The sequence below is a fragment of the Torulaspora delbrueckii genome, chromosome 2, assembly GCF_000243375.1.
Source record: "Torulaspora delbrueckii CBS 1146 chromosome 2, complete genome".
Lineage (NCBI taxonomy): Eukaryota > Fungi > Ascomycota > Saccharomycetes > Saccharomycetales > Saccharomycetaceae > Torulaspora > Torulaspora delbrueckii.
Window position 1 is genome coordinate 992,371 of NC_016502.1, and position 17,315 is coordinate 1,009,685.

The window sequence follows — 17,315 nt, forward strand, 5'->3', positions numbered from 1 at the left end:
TTGGTTCCATTTATCATCTAGACTCTGAACTGCGATTTTTCAACGCTTCGCTCGCTAATCTTTCAAAAATTGTATATATATATACCTTTGACTTGAACCAATAAGACACAACTAGCCAAAGATGTCCCAGTTCGTTGGATTTGGTGTGAGGGTCGAATTGAAGGATGGCAAGCTTATTCAGGGGAAGATTGCAAAGGCTACAGGTAAGGGTCTGACGCTTAACGATGTAAAGTTTGGTGACGGGGGTACGTCACAGGCATTCAAAGTTAGAGCTTCTCGTCTGAAGGATTTGAAAGTATTGAGTGTGGCTAGTGGGAAATGCGATTTCAAAGAACCACGAGTTCAACAGGATTCGGCCGATTGGCAAGATGACGATGTTGCTCAATTGAAAAAACAGGATGATTTTGATTTCCAGGGAAATTTACGAATGTTTAACAAGAAGGATGTTTTTGCAGAATTGAAACAACTTGATGAAGTGGCTCCACAGGATAGATTGGTTTCTCATAATAAGAAATCTCCCGAAAACGATAAGTATCAAATTGACGAATTGGTGATCCCAAATGCTAAAAATGATGCATGGAACTCAATTGATTCAGATGAAGACGACGAAGATGACGATGATGATGAAGATGATGATGATGATGATGAGTATTATGACGTCGAGAACGGTCCTGTGACAAAATCTATCAACATAACCCACTTACTCCATTCCGCCTCGAAGGGCGAAGAAACACAGCAGCAAACCATGGTCGCACAGCTCGAAAAGATCATCAAGAGCAGATCACATTCAATTGCTCCTCCCAGCCCTAGCTCGGTAAATACTCTCAAGGTAAAGGACTCTAAACAGGTTGTTCCAATGGCTACGCCGGTGCAATTACTTGAAATTGAGAGAGTTAACTCCGAGCAATTCGGAATCAACTCGCTAATCATGCTAGAAAATTTCGCTACTAACGCCTCTTTCTTCCTGAAACAGAGACTAGGTGGTCGTTCCAGGCTGCGTCGTGACAACAGTAACGCTGAACCTCTAGTGGTAATCCTAACATCGGACTCCAACCGTTCCGGTGCAAGAAGCATGGCTCTTGGGAGACATCTGTGTCAATCCGGTCACATTAGAGTAATAGCCATGTTCACATGCTCGGCAAGTAACCTGCAGGATTCTCAGGTGAAGGAACAATACGAACTGTTTAAGAAATGTGGTGGTAAAGTCGTCAATAGCGTTGGCGCATTGAAAAATGCTGTAGACAAGCTGAATAGCCCTGTGGAGATTGTCATTGACGCCATGCAAGGTTTTGACTGTAGTTTGGCTGATCTCGACGAGAGTTCTTCAACTTCGCAGGACTACGACTCGGCAACTTCCATGGAGACTCGTACCCTCGACATTATCGACTGGTGTAATGAATTACAGAATCAAAGACAAGTATGGTCTCTAGATATACCTAGTGGGTTCGACAGCAGTACAGGGATGGCTAATTTCAGCTCTACTGTGCAAGCTACTGGTGTCATAAGCTGCGGTTGGCCACTAGCTGCATTGCCTATGGCTAGCATGGTCGCACCTAACCGTTTCGAAGAATGCGCGGTCATAGACATGGGCACTCCACACTGCGTATACTCGCAAAGAACGTCACTACGTAAGTTCCAATCGTGCGACTTGTTCGTCACCGAGGGCTCTGTAACTTTAGAACTGTAATCGTACATAGCAAGGCAATTGAATAAATAAGCCTACTACAATTCTCGATTTCGTGATTTTTTGTTATTCTCTTGGGCAAAAGTTATTAGAGAAACGAGCTAACAAAGAAAGCTCACAAAGAGAAAAGAAGCCGCACGCGATCGGACGGCTGTCTGGTTCAGCAATTCCATTTAGTTTAGTTGTTTTCAAGTTCGAGCAAATTGATTTGTTCAAGAGGAATTAGCTTATTTGAGTATTTACTTTAACTGTCGTAAGTTTTTTTTTTAGACCTCTAGAAAGAAAAATCCACGGAAAAGAGGGTTTACCACAAACTAGAACAACCAAGAACCTATAAACTGGTTACTGGCCTGAGGTTTGACGTTTGGAATAGTCATATTGTGATGGGTGCATGTTGTAGTTGTCTCAAGGACTCCTCTGACGAGGCTAGTGTTCTACCAATTGCAGACAATGAACGAGAAGCGGTCACCTTACTACTGGGGTATTTGGAAGATAAGGACCGCTTTGACTTCTACTCGGGCAAGCCGTTGAAAGCTTTGACTACACTTGTTTACTCGGATAATTTGAACTTGTTGAGAAGTGCAGCTTTGGCATTCGCAGAAATTACAGAGAAATACGTTCGTCCAGTCTCCCGTGACGTGTTGGAACCAATCTTAATACTCTTACAGAGCCATGATCCTCAGATTCAGGTAGCTGCTTGTGCAGCATTGGGGAACTTGGCTGTCAACAATGATAACAAGCTGTTGATTGTCGAGATGGGTGGATTGGAGCCCTTAATAAGCCAGATGATGGGAAACAATGTCGAAGTGCAATGTAATGCAGTTGGTTGTATCACTAACCTTGCCACTCAGGATGACAACAAGCACAAGATAGCCACTTCAGGTGCTCTGGTGCCCTTGACCAGGTTGGCAAAGTCGAAGCACATACGTGTGCAGAGAAACGCTACAGGCGCCCTGTTGAACATGACCCATTCGGAAGAAAATAGACGTGAACTGGTAAATGCTGGGTCTGTGCCTGTGCTTGTGTCATTACTGTCTTCGCCTGACCCAGACGTTCAGTACTATTGTACAACTGCATTATCTAACATCGCCGTTGATGAGTCGAACAGGAAGAAATTGGCCCAAACAGAACCACGTTTAGTCTCCAAGTTGGTCGCTTTAATGGATTCGACTTCTTCAAGAGTTAAATGTCAAGCCACTTTGGCATTGAGAAATTTGGCTTCAGATACCAGTTACCAATTAGAGATTGTAAGAGCAGGTGGTCTCCCACACTTGGTGAAATTGATTCAGAGTAACTCTATGCCCTTGGTGCTTGCCAGTGTTGCTTGTATTAGGAATATTTCGATCCATCCACTAAACGAGGGACTAATAGTGGACGCCGGTTTCTTGAAACCATTGGTTAAATTGCTCGATTTCAAAGAATCCGAAGAGATTCAGTGTCATGCAGTTTCCACCCTGAGAAATCTGGCTGCATCATCAGAAAGAAACCGTAAAGAGTTTTTCGAAAGCGGTGCTGTCGAAAAATGTAAAGAATTGGCACTTGATTCTCCCGTTAGTGTCCAAAGTGAAATTTCCGCATGTTTTGCCATATTGGCCCTAGCAGATGTGTCCAAGCTGGATCTCTTGGATGCCAACATTTTGGATGCCTTGATTCCAATGACTTTTTCCAATAATCAAGAAGTATCAGGGAATGCAGCCGCCGCATTGGCCAACCTTTGCTCGAGAATTAACAACTACGCAAGAATCATAGAAGCCTGGGAAAAACCAAAGGATGGCATTCGTGGATTCCTCATTAGATTCTTGCACAGTGATTACGCTACATTTGAACACATTGCCTTATGGACAATACTGCAACTCTTGGAAAGTCATAACGATAAAGTAGCCGAATTGGTTAAGAACGATCATGAAATCATTAACGGGGTCAAGAGAATGGCAGACATAACGTTTAACCGTTTACAAAGAGTATCACCGGATTCAAAGAACACCGAAAATGATTTGAGCAACTCTAAATCATCAGAACCAGTTGAAGACGCCAGCGTGGAATTGTACAATATCACACAACAAATCCTACAATTTCTAAATTAATTAACCAAGGAAAATTTAGGTAAAACATGTTCAAGCGCAATGATATATGCGCAATGTAATTTATTGAAACTTTTATTTTTCCTTGAAAGAAATAAGAGCAAGTATTTTAATAAATTTTTTGTCACAAGAGTAATACAGAAACTTTAAAAACCGTAATTTCAATTTCTTGGCATCAAAAACCCATAAAGGTTAATTGATAATCAAGAAAAAACCAAGCCGGCAAAAAAAGGTCCTACCCGGATTCGAACCGGGGTTGTTCGGATCAAAACCGAAAGTGATAACCACTACACTATAGAACCATTAAAGTCCTTGTATTTTCTAAGAAATGAATATTATCTTACCAATGGTAAGGCATCATATGACTCTCTATTGTCAGATCTCTTCTCCTTAGGTGCATTTTGTGCTGTCGTGGTATTATATACCGCTTAATCATCAGAGCGAGTTATGTCTTCAAGATGTGGGGTCAGATATTTTAAAATATAATTGTGGAATTGATGTCAGGACCGAACATTTCACTATTTTTGTCGATGCTGATTCCTCTACCATTAATTCTGATAATATTTCAAACAATGAGCTACTGCGTAGAAAGACCTCCATTAAGATTTAGCAAAAAAAGCTTTTTCATTTATTGAGTCTTAACCCTGAAATAAGAACTAAAAATTGCTGTGGCCTAGTCGAGGTCCCCATAATAAAACAACCTTTTCCCAGTGTCGCCCAAGTTTTTGTATTCGGGAGGTAGTCAACTGAGTCAATTGAGTGGGTCAGAAAGATCTACGTCTCGATTAGTTCCTTGGACAGTGAAAAATCTTGATACCCCGCCTCAACTCTATCTGATGGGTATCAGCAACCTTTTTGGCTCATGCATCTATGCAACATCAATCCTCTTGTAATAGCACTTCAAAATTGTCACAGTACTGAGGAGAGGGGTGAACCCCCCCCCCTTAATAAATAAATCACCAATATATGCTCAAGAAAAATTCAAATGGATAAGCAATTGTTTTAAAGACATAAGCGATCTGAGTATCTCCACTAAATTATTATAGACTTTTTAATTTAACGTCTTGTATTATTTCATTAGCTTTCGCGCCAAGAATCAGAGAGATTCCTTCTCCATCTCAATAAACAAGGGTAAGAAAAAGGCCTTCGTTAACATATTCAAATCTGTACTCTAAGAGAAGCCATAACAGGGAAAGATAGGAAAACTAGTTGCTCATAAGATTGTACAAATTAAATTTAGTTGAGCGCCAGCTGCTGGTGTTAATATTATCCAAGCAGCGCTCGTGAAACTACTTGTTAATAGGAGGGAGATATAACTCAAAGGGTTATGGTCAATAGTTTGCATTATTGAATTGGGCAAGATGTGGGTAAAATCTTATCAATAATTGAATCGTGACAGTAACAATCGACCAATTTCGACCGATGCACAAATCCAAGCGTGCTCTGCTAAATAAATGCAGGTTCGAAAAATAAAAAATATAAATGCGAATTTAGCACCGTAGGTTGGTGCTACTTTAAGAAGTATTGTGACTTCTTGTAGGTGTAATCCCGCGCAATGGTGGTTCATGGACCCAACGAAGGCCTGGAAAAAGCATGAGTTTATGATAGCTCCAAGACGATTTGTAATGGCATCCTTTGTGACTGAACTTAAATACCTAGCGAAATTGAATAAATTTCCATTAAATCAATTGCAATTTCCAAAATGGATTGTCTCTTAGTGATACCCCCAAGTCGTGAGCAGCAAGGATAGCAAACAAGGTTAAACAGACGTATATCATGGTTCCCGAATCACTCCAAGGCGCTTCATATAGTGCTAACATAAAGTCATGTGATTAGTATAGCTGATATATCAATTCTTTAAATTATAATTGACATCTAGTTAGCGCCGTGGCGCAGTGGAAGCGCGCAGGGCTCATAACCCTGATGTCCTTGGATCGAAACCAAGCGGCGCTAGATTTTTTTACTGCAATTGTATAAGTTCAATTCAAACAAGATCTACAATTTAGAGAAGCACTGAATGTCGTTTATTCCTTCAGATAAGGTCAATGGCTAGGCTTGAAGGGCCTAGTGGTCCTCAGAATCCGCTAATCACTACAAATGGTATGCTGATAATTGATAAGATAATTGATCGCGATGGAAAGGTCTATGAAAATATAGCAGGAGGTGGTGGCATGTTCGCTATGCTAGGTGGATGTATTGTGTCTTTGGACTCGAAAATTTCAAGAAGTTTGAAGTGGATAGTAGATTGCGGTTACGATTTCCCTGCCGAGCTAATGGAGGAGATTACAAGTTGGGGAAGTGGTGCTGTATTCAGGCATGACGATAGCAGAGAAACTACCCGCGGATGGAACCATTACAGTGGATTAGATTTAAGAAACTTTAAATACTTGAATCAGAAGAAGATAATCCAGGCAAGCGACTGGAAAGAGTTTGGGGAAGAACAGCTCAAGAGAATCGAATGTTTACATTTAGTGTGTTCAACTGAGCGGTTCCATTCATTGAAAGAGGAAACATCCTCATCGGTATGTCATCCGCAGGTAATCGTATGGGAGCCTCTTCCCGATATATGTGATCAGGCTCATTATAATGAAATAGAGGAAATTATTGGCAGAGAAGAAGATTTTGCCATCGTCTTTTCTCCGAATGCGGAGGAGGGTGCACGATTACTAGGTGACATAGAACCGCTCACATTTGAAGAAGCTGATTCATGTATTAATAGGTTTGATCAGTTGCTCGCAGACAAAAATGTATGTGTTCTGAGATGTGGAAAGTTGGGAAGTCTTACTCTCACCTCAAGAAAATTAGCGACAGGCAAAAGGTCTATATATCACCACCCTGCTTACCATGAAAATAGCCCTGATAAAGTGATTGATCCCACAGGAGGAGGTAATTCATTTTTGGGTGGATTCTGTCTCGCATATACAGCCACTCAAGATTTGAAGATTGCGAATATTTGTGGTAACATTGCTGCCGGCTGCATTATCGAACAAATTGGAGTACCTAAATTTGATCATCAAACCAGGGAATGGAACGGCCAGACATTCCGCCAAAGACTCGATACATATCTAGCCAATTTTCCTGAAGTCGCTGATAAAAAAGCGGATCAAGTGTGTCAAGAGTTAACTTATAGATGGAGCTAATTACGCATTGTAACTTTCTTCGAAAAATTCAAATTCTGCCTTTAGTGTCCTTTCGAAAGACTTTTCAACTTCCTCCACTGTGTATCTATCAACCTCTTTTTTCAAAAATTCACACCAGACTTGGAAGTGCTCACCGTCATGTAGATCAATCCAAGTTTGATATTTCCAGTGCAGATGAGCAGCTCTGGGAGAATCGTGTGCCCATTTCCAGTAAACCTCTTCCGCACACCACAAATAAGTCACCAGCTCAGCGTAAGTGTATTTGTTATCGTCAGTCATTTCAACCTGGAAATCGACGTAATTCTTAATACGCCCGACCAGTTCAGTCTTTAGCAATTCGCGTTTAGATTCATTCACGCTGGGTGCCAATAGTTCCAATGCATCTTGGAAATAATTATTTTCTGAGTTCGCAAAGAATCCAATTTTCTTTGCCAAAGTTATCAAGCTTTCGGCCGTAGGTGCCAAAGCGGTCAGTTTACAAAGCAGTCTCAAACCTTGTTCAAAAAATTGCAAATCTTGGGCCAAATAAGCATACAAAGTAGCATCTTTCAAAGTACCTTGACACAATTCTTTGGTCAATGGATGTTCTGTAGCCTTCTTGAATTCTTTATCATACTTGCTCAGTAGAGCATCCGTTGTACTCACCATTATTCTTGGTTCACTCGTCCACCAGGTGCATTTTAAAACCGCTCCAATAGTCCCTCCAATTTATACGTCGATCATTAATAGTTCAGCTATTCAGTCAAGGAAACTATTAGCATGAATTACAAGCATGAATCACACGGAACGAGGTACGACTGTGGCCTCAGATGATGTGCCGCAGTATCTCCTGCTTCATGTGGCACAACCTATCCAATTTCGTTCTTGAAATCTTGACCGAAGTTATCGTATTGCGTGGCACACTCACCAAACCAAGTGATCTTTCACCTTGATCTTGGCCTCGATGTTCCTGCACGTGATCTAACAGTAAGTTCAATTGACAATCCAAAGCAACCAGTGTACCCGTCAGCATTCTACCATCACCATGAGAAATGTGCAACGTACACCCAATGAAATCTGGTAGTTTCAAACAATCCATTTTGACTATTTATCTTTGTTCATCAACGTGTTAAAAAGTCATCAAAGTTCATAAACTTGGCCTTTAATTTTCCGTCTAAAATTTCAACAACGAAAAAAAATAACAACATCTCTAATACATACAATTACGCTCGAGACCATTAATACCAATGACGACCACCGGTAACAGCGAAAGCACCAGCATTTCAAAAGTTTCGCAACGAAACTACAACAATGTCACTTTAAAGACCTTAACGGCCTACCAATTGATGGCTCAGCGAGAAAACATGTGCGAATTGTTTCAATTGCTGGATGACAGCGAAAGGCACAACCGTATAGTCGACGTTCAAAACCAAAAAGAGATTCTAGAGGACATGAAGAGACGTCTTGAACAGTCTAAGGACCTGAATTGAACTTCATCATAGAGGCGTCGTGCAAGACGAGTTTTGGGGGTTTCGTATTGCACAGCGAGATAGGCCAGGAAGCTTGAAGAATGAGGGCTAGGAAACGAAGAAATACCGACTAGATGTGCTATCAACGGGATTAAACGTCTTGAACGTTTAAACTATTGCATAGCGGACTAAGGGTCAAGTTAATATTTTACAGAACAGATGAGGTATGTTTAGTTGTGTGATTTGTCTTTGATTCGGATGACTAACTCGGTTTGATAGTGGGAATTCAAAGAGAAGGATTGAGACTGATGTGATGAAGCTGTTGATGAGCGATCATGAAGTGGAGTTGGTCAACGATAACATGCAGGAGTTCCATGTGAAGTTTCGCGGGCCGAAGGATACACCTTATGAGAAAGGAGTATGGAGATTACATGTCGAGCTGCCCGATAACTACCCTTACAAGTCGCCTAGTATAGGGTTTGTGAACAAAATCCTTCATCCCAATATTGACGTTGCATCTGGATCCATTTGTTTAGATGTTATAAATTCAACCTGGTCTCCGCTTTATGATTTGAAGAATATTGTGGAATGGATGATCCCAGGGCTCTTGAAAGAGCCCAACGGGAGTGATCCATTGAACAATGAGGCAGCTACTTTACAACTGCGCGATAAGAAACTGTACGAAGAGAAGATCAAAGAATATATCGACAAGTATGCATCGGATGAGAAGTACGACCAGTTGTTTGGGCACGGGAGTGACGAATCACAAGAAGAAGAGGAAGAAGAATTTGACAACTTCGACGAAGATGAAGATGAAGACGACGACGATGATGACGATCTTGATGCTGAGGCTAGTGATGAAGACGGTTTAGACGAATCTGATGGAATTAGCGATGAGTTAAGTGACATAGAGATGAGTAGCTGACGCTAACAACGAGCCCTCCCAGTAGCGAGCTCTCTCTTTTAAATAGAACCAAAATATTTAAAATTTAGCCGCCAATGTCTTGTCTTGGTTTATAATAGCGCGCGCCCTCCAAGATGAATCTACTTGGGACTTACAACGCACAAACGCATGAAGTCGCTGAGAGCTATTAGGGCGAGTGGATATTTTCCTTCACCTTAAGTAGAACAAATGGGGAAGACTTGGCACTTGCTGTTGAATGCTCATCAGCCAAAATTCAATCCTATAGTATATCACTCACGTGATGCTAGCCTTATGGTATGATGGAACCCATAGCATGTTTTTACACTTTTGTATGGATAATCTCTTACTATGTCCATTGGTGTCGTGTTTGAGAACTGGCGGTGCGTTGAGCGAGAATGTATGGCTAGTTCGGGTTCAGCGAAGTATTTCAATTGCAAGGGGCCGATGTTAGCCCACAAGGGGGAAAACTAGCGGGGGTGTTTTGGTGGGGAAGCAAGCAGTGTGAACCAACAACACCGAACGATGAGGTACTAGGAGCTACACGGGCTGTACCCAGGTTCCAGTTGTATAAATACAAACAGTTTTCAGTTTGTCGAATAATTTCTACCTGACCAACAGTCGAAAAGATTAGATTTAGACATGTCGATTCCTGAAAATGTCAAAGGAGCTGTGGATTTCGACCCATGGTTAACGCCGTTTGCTCAGGTTTTATCTGAACGAAGAAATTTGGCAGATAAATGGGTTCACGATTTGACGCATGCTACACCGGATGGTTCGTATCAGTCCTTAGTAAAATTTACCAGAGATTCGTATCTTTCCTATGGATTCCACGCCGATGCCAGAACCAAGGAAATCCGATACAAGGAATGGGCCCCTAACGCCAGGCAAGCCTTCCTGATTGGTGATTTCAATGGTTGGAATGAAACATCACATGAATTGAAGCATAAGGATGAATTTGGTAATTTTAGCATAACCGTTCCTCCAACTTCGGCCGGAGATTTTGCGATTCCTCATGATAGTAAGATTAAAGTCATGTTTGTCTTGCCAGATGGATCCAAGATTTATAGAATTCCTGCTTGGATAAAAAGGGCAACTCAACCAGATAAGGAGACTGCTAAACTTTTTGGACCCATTTATGAAGGGAGATTTTGGAACCCGCCAAAGCCATACGAATTCAAGAACAAAAGGCCCTCTTTCAATGAAAAAGCTGATTCTCTGAGAATTTATGAAGCTCACATTGGTATTTCATCACCTGAGCCAAAAATTGCTTCATATAAGGAGTTTACAAGAGATGTCTTACCCCGTATAAAGCATTTGGGTTACGATGCTATACAGTTGATGGCAATTATGGAGCATGCGTACTATGCCTCGTTTGGGTATCAAGTGACCAACTTCTTCGCAATCAGTTCTCGTTTTGGTACTCCTGAAGATTTGAAGGAGTTGGTTGATACCGCTCATGGAATGGGCATTTTGGTTCTACTGGACGTTGTCCATAGTCATGCTTCCAAGAACGTCGAGGATGGTTTAAATAATTTTGACGGCTCGGATCATCAATACTTTCATTCATTGGCATCAGGCAGGGGCGAACATCCATTATGGGACTCTCGTCTTTTCAATTATGGTAGCTTTGAGGTTCAAAGATTTTTACTCTCCAACTTGGCATTTTACATCGACGTTTATCAATTCGACGGTTTTAGATTTGATGGTGTCACTTCAATGCTATACGTACACCATGGTGCAGGGGAACATGGTGGGTTCAGTGGTGACTACAATGAGTATTTATCCCGTGATAGATCTTATGTTGATGAACAGGCTTTAGCCTACCTAATGCTGGCCAACGATCTGGTTGATGAGCTACTTCCAAAATCGGCGATCACGATAGCTGAGGATGTTTCTGGTTATCCAACATTATGCTTACCTCGTTCCATGGGAGGCGCTGGATTCAACTATAGACTGGCAATGGCTTTGCCAGATATGTGGATAAAGATTTTGAAGGAGCAGAAGGATGAAGACTGGGATATGTCAAAGATAGTGCATACATTGACCAATAGACGTCATGGCGAGAAAGTTGTCGCTTACTGCGAGTCGCATGACCAAGCCTTGGTCGGTGATAAGACTCTGGCATTCTGGTTGATGGACGCGGCCATGTATACAGATATGACTGTCCTGAAACCCGGTACGCCAGTCATAGATCGTGGTATTGCATTGCACAAGCTGATTAGGCTTCTCACTCATTCGTTGGGTGGTGAAGCTTACCTAAACTTTGAAGGTAACGAATTCGGTCACCCCGAGTGGCTAGATTTCCCAAATAAGAACAACGGCGATAGTTACCATTATGCTCGTAGACAATTTAATTTGGTTGATGATAAGTTGCTGCGTTATCGGCACCTGTATGAGTTTGATGCAGGAATGCAACACTGCGAAAGACAACATCAATGGCTGAACACCCCTCAGGCATACGTCTCATTGAAAAACGAATCAGATAAAGTGATAGCATTCGAGCGTAACGGGTTGCTGTTCATCTTCAATTTCCATCCAACTCAAAGTTTTACTGATTACAGAATTGGCGTTGAAGTTGCCGGTACCTACAAGATTGTTCTGAATACCGATAGAAAGGAGTATGGTGGGTTTGAAAGAGTTGACGAGAACTCGAGGTTCCACACCACTGACCTGGCCTGGAATAACAGAAAGAACTTTGTACAGGTTTACATTCCATCAAGAGTCGCACTGGTTTGCGCGCTAGAATAGAAATCTGTAATATAGTGTGTGATTTAACGAAAGTGATTTAACTGACGTATCATTGTTCCCAATTATTGTTCCGGACTTAGTGTTGCTTGTTCTAATTTCGAAAAAATTAAGCCCTGTAGGGGGCTCGAACCCCTAACCTTGTGATTAAGAGTCACACGCGCTACCGATTGCGCCAACAAGGCTCTTTATGAATTGATGTACGAAAGAGTTTTGAGGAGGGCCCATACTGTTACTGAAAGTCACGCGAGCAAGTTAATAATGATCCCTTCTATGACAGTAATAAAACTTTCTATAATAATATGCAACCTGGTTAAGTTGAAGTAATCAGGTATATATGATGCCGTACTATTATGGCGTTCATTGGTAGTTTTTCTCTATTTTTTGTTTATTTTTCATAAGAGAGCGGAGCTTAGACAGTTTCTCGAAAACTGCAAATCAATATCTCTACAAATATCGCATTTAATTCTCTTAAAGAGCCTATTTGTGTTATTTCCTCTGTAACCACTTGCTTCAAGAATTTCGCCGCTTCAGTCTGCCGGCTTAAGATGGTGACAGTGAATGGGAGAATAATTCCGCTGGCACACACTGTGTGTGCCTTCGCAGCCTTCTTTGCAGCGCTAGTCGCTGGATACTCATTACACTTCCATAAGATTGTCCAGAATGCCCATTATGGTTATCCAGACGAATGGTTTCCCAGCGTTTCAGCTACGATTGGTGACAGGTATCCCGAACGGTCGATTTTCCAAATTCTGATCGCTTTGACCTCTTTTCCTCGATTCCTTCTACTGTTGGGCCATTTCTCCCTAAACCGTTCGGTAATATGTTTCATCATTGGTGTCGTAAGGACTGTCAGTTGTGGTGGTTGGGTATATATCACTAGCACTGATGATCATGATGTTCACGATGTCTTTATGATCACTTACATCGTGCTAACATTGCCCTGGGATATCATGATTACTCGCCTCGCTACAAGAGGTAGACTGGCTAAGGGTATTGTCGCAACCGTGTTTTTTGGTACTTTGGTACCTTTGGTTCATTGGTATATAAAGCATCAGGTTCATCACATTGCCGGTGCTTATTCCATTTATGCTTACTTTGAATGGTCACTCATTATCCTCGACATCCTTTTTGACTCGCTGGCATACAATGAATTTGATAGGATACGCATTAATGTCACTTCAGAAACGTCTGAGGATGGCGGCTGGTTGTTCAGAATCTGCAATCAAATACAGGACCTTGACCTAACCGTCGAAGACGAAAAAACAGTGATCAAAGTGGAAGATGATGCGACTGGTATTAGCTTTAAGGAAACGGAGACTACCAATACAGAGATTATACGCTCCGCAGATGACGAATTAGAAATTTTCTTTGAGAAAACTGAAGATGTCACGATCATCTCTAATAACAGTCCTGCACCTTCCTGCGATTCATACCTTTACATCGTGACCAATACTTTCAATTCTTTCATGTTCTGGACTTCTTTGACCTCCTTGACATGTAGCATTTGGTATTTTCCCTTGTGGTATATGAGTATCTCCGGCTATGAGGCTACATTACTGTATTTCCTTGCACCTGTGCTTCTATACATCCCATTCATGCCTACTATCTTTCAACAATACGGTTCCTTATTAGGCGGCTTGATCGTCGTGGGTGCCCATTTAGTTGGATCTCCGGAAGCTAGGTTACTGGTTGTTGGCGCCGGTACTGCTGTCACGGTAACAACGTTCGTGCTAAATTTGAAATGCATTGCTTCCAAAGAAGTCACTTCCTGCTTCTCGACTACGTGGCTCTACGGTCTGGTGTTCACGGTCGTGATCAAGATGGGATGCTACAGTAATAATCCTCTCTGGCCTATAATGAATTCCAGTAATGGTGGATACAATCTATTAGGTCTGGCTTTGGTCACCATTTCAGGTATACTAGCACCATATACCACTAGTATTCACTTTGGGAGAGACCAGGAAGAACCTGAGGTGCAAGAGACTTCGCCCCGCTGTGTGTCAAAAATCTTGGTAGGACTAGGTTTTGGATCTCTAATTTTCGGCATGCATCAACTCATGACAGATTCATCCACCGTAATCTATTGGTCTTGGGAGGGCTACAGCAAAGACTCTCAAGGACCTCTCGCTTGGCCTTGGTCTGGGTTGACTTGTACAGTTATGCTCTTTGCCGCTGCAACTTCCTACAAGTTTTCTGCAAGGCCACTCGTTCCTGCTGCTGTACTTGCTCTTTCAACGGCAGTTCTATGCGATAGACGGATCACAGGTTGGAATAATTATATTTTTGGAGGTTTGTTCTATTTACTTGCTATGATTTGGATTGTACCAACCTACTTCAATGCTTTGGCCGCTAGTGCAAGTACCTTCAGTTTCCTGGTCGGATTTTTTCTCTATATCATTTTGATCTTGGCTCATGTTTGGGTTGTGGCTTACGCATTTGTTCCATTGGGCTGGATTTTAAGAGAGAGGATCGAAGTAGTCCTCACATTCTCCACTGTATGTATCGTTGTCGGTTCCATTGCTGCAAAATTCAGTTTGTCCACAGCTAAAAGCGGTGTCACTTTGAGCAACGATTTTAAGAGACGTACGGGGCTACTGGCTTTGATAGGCTTGAGTCTAGTTGCATCATTCACCTATAGTCAAAGGCCTGTGGGTGTCCCACAGCCTTATCACCCCGATTCAAAATTGATCACGGCGGGTATTTGGACTATCCATTTTGGGTTAGACAACGACATGTGGGCTTCTGAAGAATCTATGATGTATTTAATGAAGGAAATGGAACTGGACGTTGTTGGTTTGCTAGAGACTGATACCCAGCATATTGTAATGGGAAATAGAGACTTGACAAGCAAACTAGGGCATGACATGAATATGTACGTTGATTACGGACCAGGTCCAAACAAGCACACCTGGGGTTGTATCTTACTATCCAAGTTCCCAATTATCAATTCCACTCACCATTTGATGCCCTCCCCTCATGGTGAATTAGCGCCCGCCATCCATGCGACGATAAAGACCTACGACGACATACTGGTCGATATTTTCGTTTTCCATGGCGGACAGGAGGAAGACGAGGAGGATAGGAGATTACAAAGTGAGGCTTTATCAAAGTTAATGGGCAGTACGAATCGTCCTGCGATTTTGTTGAGTTACTTGGTCACAAACCCTCATGAAGGAAACTATAACAACTACGTGAGTGATGAATCAGGCATGCACGACATTGATCCAGAGGATGATGACAGATGGTGCCAATACATTCTGTATAAAAATTTGAAGAGAACTGGCTACGCAAGAGTTTCGAGAGGTACTATCACCGATACAGAACTGCAGGTCGGTAAATTCCAAGTTATAAATGACGAGCAAATTGCCCAATATGGTGATTCTATTTATGAACATGAAAAGGTGGATGGTTTAGATAATGATGAGCTTCATTTCCCCGACACGTTTTACGATGAAGGCGAGAGGGGCCACCATTATCATGTGTTTGACAGGCCTCTTTATTACACATTCGACGGATAACCAACTTTCATAAAGTAGTTTGTATATTTTCTGGCTATCTGCCGATGTTTAGATCACTAATAAAAGAGACGTTCCTTATTTGTGCAATTATCGATGATCATCGTCGGAGCCAACGTATTCTGTTGCTTCAACTTCTTCTATAATCAAGTTTCCCAAAGGATTTTTGATTGGCTCATTCGTGATCGGATCAAACTCGATCCTTTGGAGCTCGCTCTCGCCTACGTAGTCGTTTGTCTCGGCCTCTTGTCTCGTAATATTAGGTATACTTGAAAGAGGTTTTTTCAGGATATAATCTTCACCATTGATCGTGAGCCACATATCCATGCAACGTTTTACAACCTCTTCCTCCACGTCATCTTCTCCGTTATTCCATTTTGCAAAGATCTCTTTGCAATTTTTCAGAGCTTCAAAGCTAAGCTGATCGTTTTTCTTTATCTCACAGTATAAGGGTAGGAGCAATGGGCTATAAGTTTCTGGAATAGCGCTCAAAGTTGTAAATAACTTCACCAAATTTAGCAGGGCCACATATGGATAGATGGGGTCTGCCATTTGTAGCAGGTCATCTCTTCTGATCTCGATCTCACTCTTGAATAGCGCGCGATGCTGTTTTTTTCAGATTTTAGAAAGTTCCTATCCGATCAGGCAGAATGTATCTAAAAATGTTGGTTTAATTTCAACTAACCACTTCACTTTGCTTGATTATTCATATTACAAACTATCAGACCCTTGGATCGATCTATCAAACCACCACTGAAAAAAATATGATTATATATTTAAGTCTTGGCGGTTTGGCTCTATTAATGTACATGTTCGAGAGTGGGCTTGAAACAGCCTACTACAGCGATTCGAGCTTTGTAGTTTTTAGGCGTGACTAAAGTGCAACTTCTTACAAGTTGTAATTGAAATGCATTTTTACTATGTTGAATTAAAACCTGAGAAATGATATCAAAAAGTTTTCAATTCCTGCCCATTGTCAGATCCCCATACTGTAATTAGTTTCAGACACCTCGAGGCAACATCCTTGTTCGGTGGAATCTCTAGTTCCTCCTCATTTTTCTTCAGATCGCCATCCACTTGCTTCTCAGTGTCTTCATTCCCTTCACTGTTTTCTTCCTGATCGTTTCCTTCGACAATCTCTTTCATCTTAACAAGTTCTCGTTCCACATAGCTGTTCCATTCTTCTATCTTTTTTTGGCACTTCTCGGATATGCTCTGCTTCAAAGTTTCACCCTTCAAGTCTTTGAAATACTGCATTATTAGCTCATTGTACTCGAGTGGTAATTCTTCGACATTAAAGAAATGTTTAATCAGCCAGTTCTGTTTTTGCTTAGAAAATTTCCACACGTCTACTACACCAAGCTCTTCATCGGACTTCTTCTGCAGCTTTTCTTCTGGATAATTGATCTTGACATTCTCCAAATCTTGGACATCGTCTGGCAATTTGTCAGAGACCTTTTCTAAATAAAAATCGATCAAGTACCGTAACTGATCTTTAAGGACTGTCTTCCTCTTTATCTCTTCTCGTACATCCTTCGCTAATTTCTCTTTTTTCCTACTGTTTGATTTAACCTTCTTTTTTGCTATCTTATTGGTGTTATTATCACCTCTAATCAATTTCTGCTTCTCTTTCTTGGTAAGACTCCCCGTGGCTAAATGGGTCGTTATATTTAATGGATCTTCCTCAGCAAAATCATTACTTCCGTCCTCTTTTTGAGTTTGTTTAATTTTGATTCGCTGCCATGCTGGAATATGCTGATCTGACATCCTGAAT

General features: G+C 41.5%; 11 protein-coding genes and 3 non-coding genes across 14 annotated transcripts; 8 read left to right on the forward strand and 6 right to left on the reverse strand.

Moving 5' to 3' along the window:
• Positions 1 to 121: 121 nt before the first annotated feature.
• On the forward strand, positions 122 to 1,687 carry EDC3 (Edc3p; the record flags this gene model as incomplete). The annotated part of the gene is made up of 1 exon (XM_003679853.1): positions 122 to 1,687. One exon carries the CDS (start codon positions 122 to 124, stop codon positions 1,685 to 1,687), a length of 1,566 nt encoding a protein of 521 aa, XP_003679901.1.
• Positions 1,688 to 2,067: 380 nt separating this feature from the next.
• On the forward strand, positions 2,068 to 3,768 carry VAC8 (protein anchor VAC8; the record flags this gene model as incomplete). The annotated part of the gene is made up of 1 exon (XM_003679854.1): positions 2,068 to 3,768. One exon carries the CDS (start codon positions 2,068 to 2,070, stop codon positions 3,766 to 3,768), a length of 1,701 nt encoding a protein of 566 aa, XP_003679902.1.
• A 227-nt stretch (positions 3,769 to 3,995) lies between these two features.
• Positions 3,996 to 4,067, reverse strand: TDEL0Btrna8Q. Its single transcript has one exon. It is a non-coding gene; the product is annotated as a tRNA-Gln (tRNA).
• A 1,579-nt stretch (positions 4,068 to 5,646) lies between these two features.
• On the forward strand, positions 5,647 to 5,718 carry TDEL0Btrna7M. Its single transcript has one exon. It is a non-coding gene; the product is annotated as a tRNA-Met (tRNA).
• Positions 5,719 to 5,810: 92 nt separating this feature from the next.
• Positions 5,811 to 6,905, forward strand: MAK32 (Mak32p; the record flags this gene model as incomplete). The annotated part of the gene is made up of 1 exon (XM_003679855.1): positions 5,811 to 6,905. One exon carries the CDS (start codon positions 5,811 to 5,813, stop codon positions 6,903 to 6,905), a length of 1,095 nt encoding a protein of 364 aa, XP_003679903.1.
• On the reverse strand, positions 6,906 to 7,553 carry PET18 (Pet18p; the record flags this gene model as incomplete). The annotated part of the gene is made up of 1 exon (XM_003679856.1): positions 6,906 to 7,553. One exon carries the CDS (start codon positions 7,551 to 7,553, stop codon positions 6,906 to 6,908), a length of 648 nt encoding a protein of 215 aa, XP_003679904.1.
• Positions 7,554 to 7,710: 157 nt separating this feature from the next.
• Positions 7,711 to 7,983, reverse strand: MAK31 (Mak31p; the record flags this gene model as incomplete). The annotated part of the gene is made up of 1 exon (XM_003679857.1): positions 7,711 to 7,983. One exon carries the CDS (start codon positions 7,981 to 7,983, stop codon positions 7,711 to 7,713), a length of 273 nt encoding a protein of 90 aa, XP_003679905.1.
• Positions 7,984 to 8,131: 148 nt separating this feature from the next.
• On the forward strand, positions 8,132 to 8,374 carry HTL1 (Htl1p; the record flags this gene model as incomplete). The annotated part of the gene is made up of 1 exon (XM_003679858.1): positions 8,132 to 8,374. One exon carries the CDS (start codon positions 8,132 to 8,134, stop codon positions 8,372 to 8,374), a length of 243 nt encoding a protein of 80 aa, XP_003679906.1.
• A 292-nt stretch (positions 8,375 to 8,666) lies between these two features.
• UBC8 (E2 ubiquitin-conjugating protein UBC8) lies at positions 8,667 to 9,278 on the forward strand (the record flags this gene model as incomplete). Its single annotated transcript, XM_003679859.1, has 1 exon — positions 8,667 to 9,278. One exon carries the CDS (start codon positions 8,667 to 8,669, stop codon positions 9,276 to 9,278), a length of 612 nt encoding a protein of 203 aa, XP_003679907.1.
• A 639-nt stretch (positions 9,279 to 9,917) lies between these two features.
• GLC3 (1,4-alpha-glucan branching enzyme) lies at positions 9,918 to 12,026 on the forward strand (the record flags this gene model as incomplete). Its single annotated transcript, XM_003679860.1, has 1 exon — positions 9,918 to 12,026. One exon carries the CDS (start codon positions 9,918 to 9,920, stop codon positions 12,024 to 12,026), a length of 2,109 nt encoding a protein of 702 aa, XP_003679908.1.
• A 109-nt stretch (positions 12,027 to 12,135) lies between these two features.
• Positions 12,136 to 12,208, reverse strand: TDEL0Btrna15K. The gene has a single exon. It is a non-coding gene; the product is annotated as a tRNA-Lys (tRNA).
• Positions 12,209 to 12,571: 363 nt separating this feature from the next.
• On the forward strand, positions 12,572 to 15,544 carry CWH43 (Cwh43p; the record flags this gene model as incomplete). Its single annotated transcript, XM_003679861.1, has 1 exon — positions 12,572 to 15,544. One exon carries the CDS (start codon positions 12,572 to 12,574, stop codon positions 15,542 to 15,544), a length of 2,973 nt encoding a protein of 990 aa, XP_003679909.1.
• An 87-nt stretch (positions 15,545 to 15,631) lies between these two features.
• Positions 15,632 to 16,093, reverse strand: SWM2 (Swm2p; the record flags this gene model as incomplete). Its single annotated transcript, XM_003679862.1, has 1 exon — positions 15,632 to 16,093. The coding sequence occupies one exon, from the start codon at positions 16,091 to 16,093 to the stop codon at positions 15,632 to 15,634; it is 462 nt and encodes a 153-aa protein (XP_003679910.1).
• A 396-nt stretch (positions 16,094 to 16,489) lies between these two features.
• Positions 16,490 to 17,308, reverse strand: RBP95 (RNA-binding ribosome assembly factor RBP95; the record flags this gene model as incomplete). The annotated part of the gene is made up of 1 exon (XM_003679863.1): positions 16,490 to 17,308. The coding sequence occupies one exon, from the start codon at positions 17,306 to 17,308 to the stop codon at positions 16,490 to 16,492; it is 819 nt and encodes a 272-aa protein (XP_003679911.1).
• Between the last annotated feature and the right edge of the window lie 7 nt (positions 17,309 to 17,315).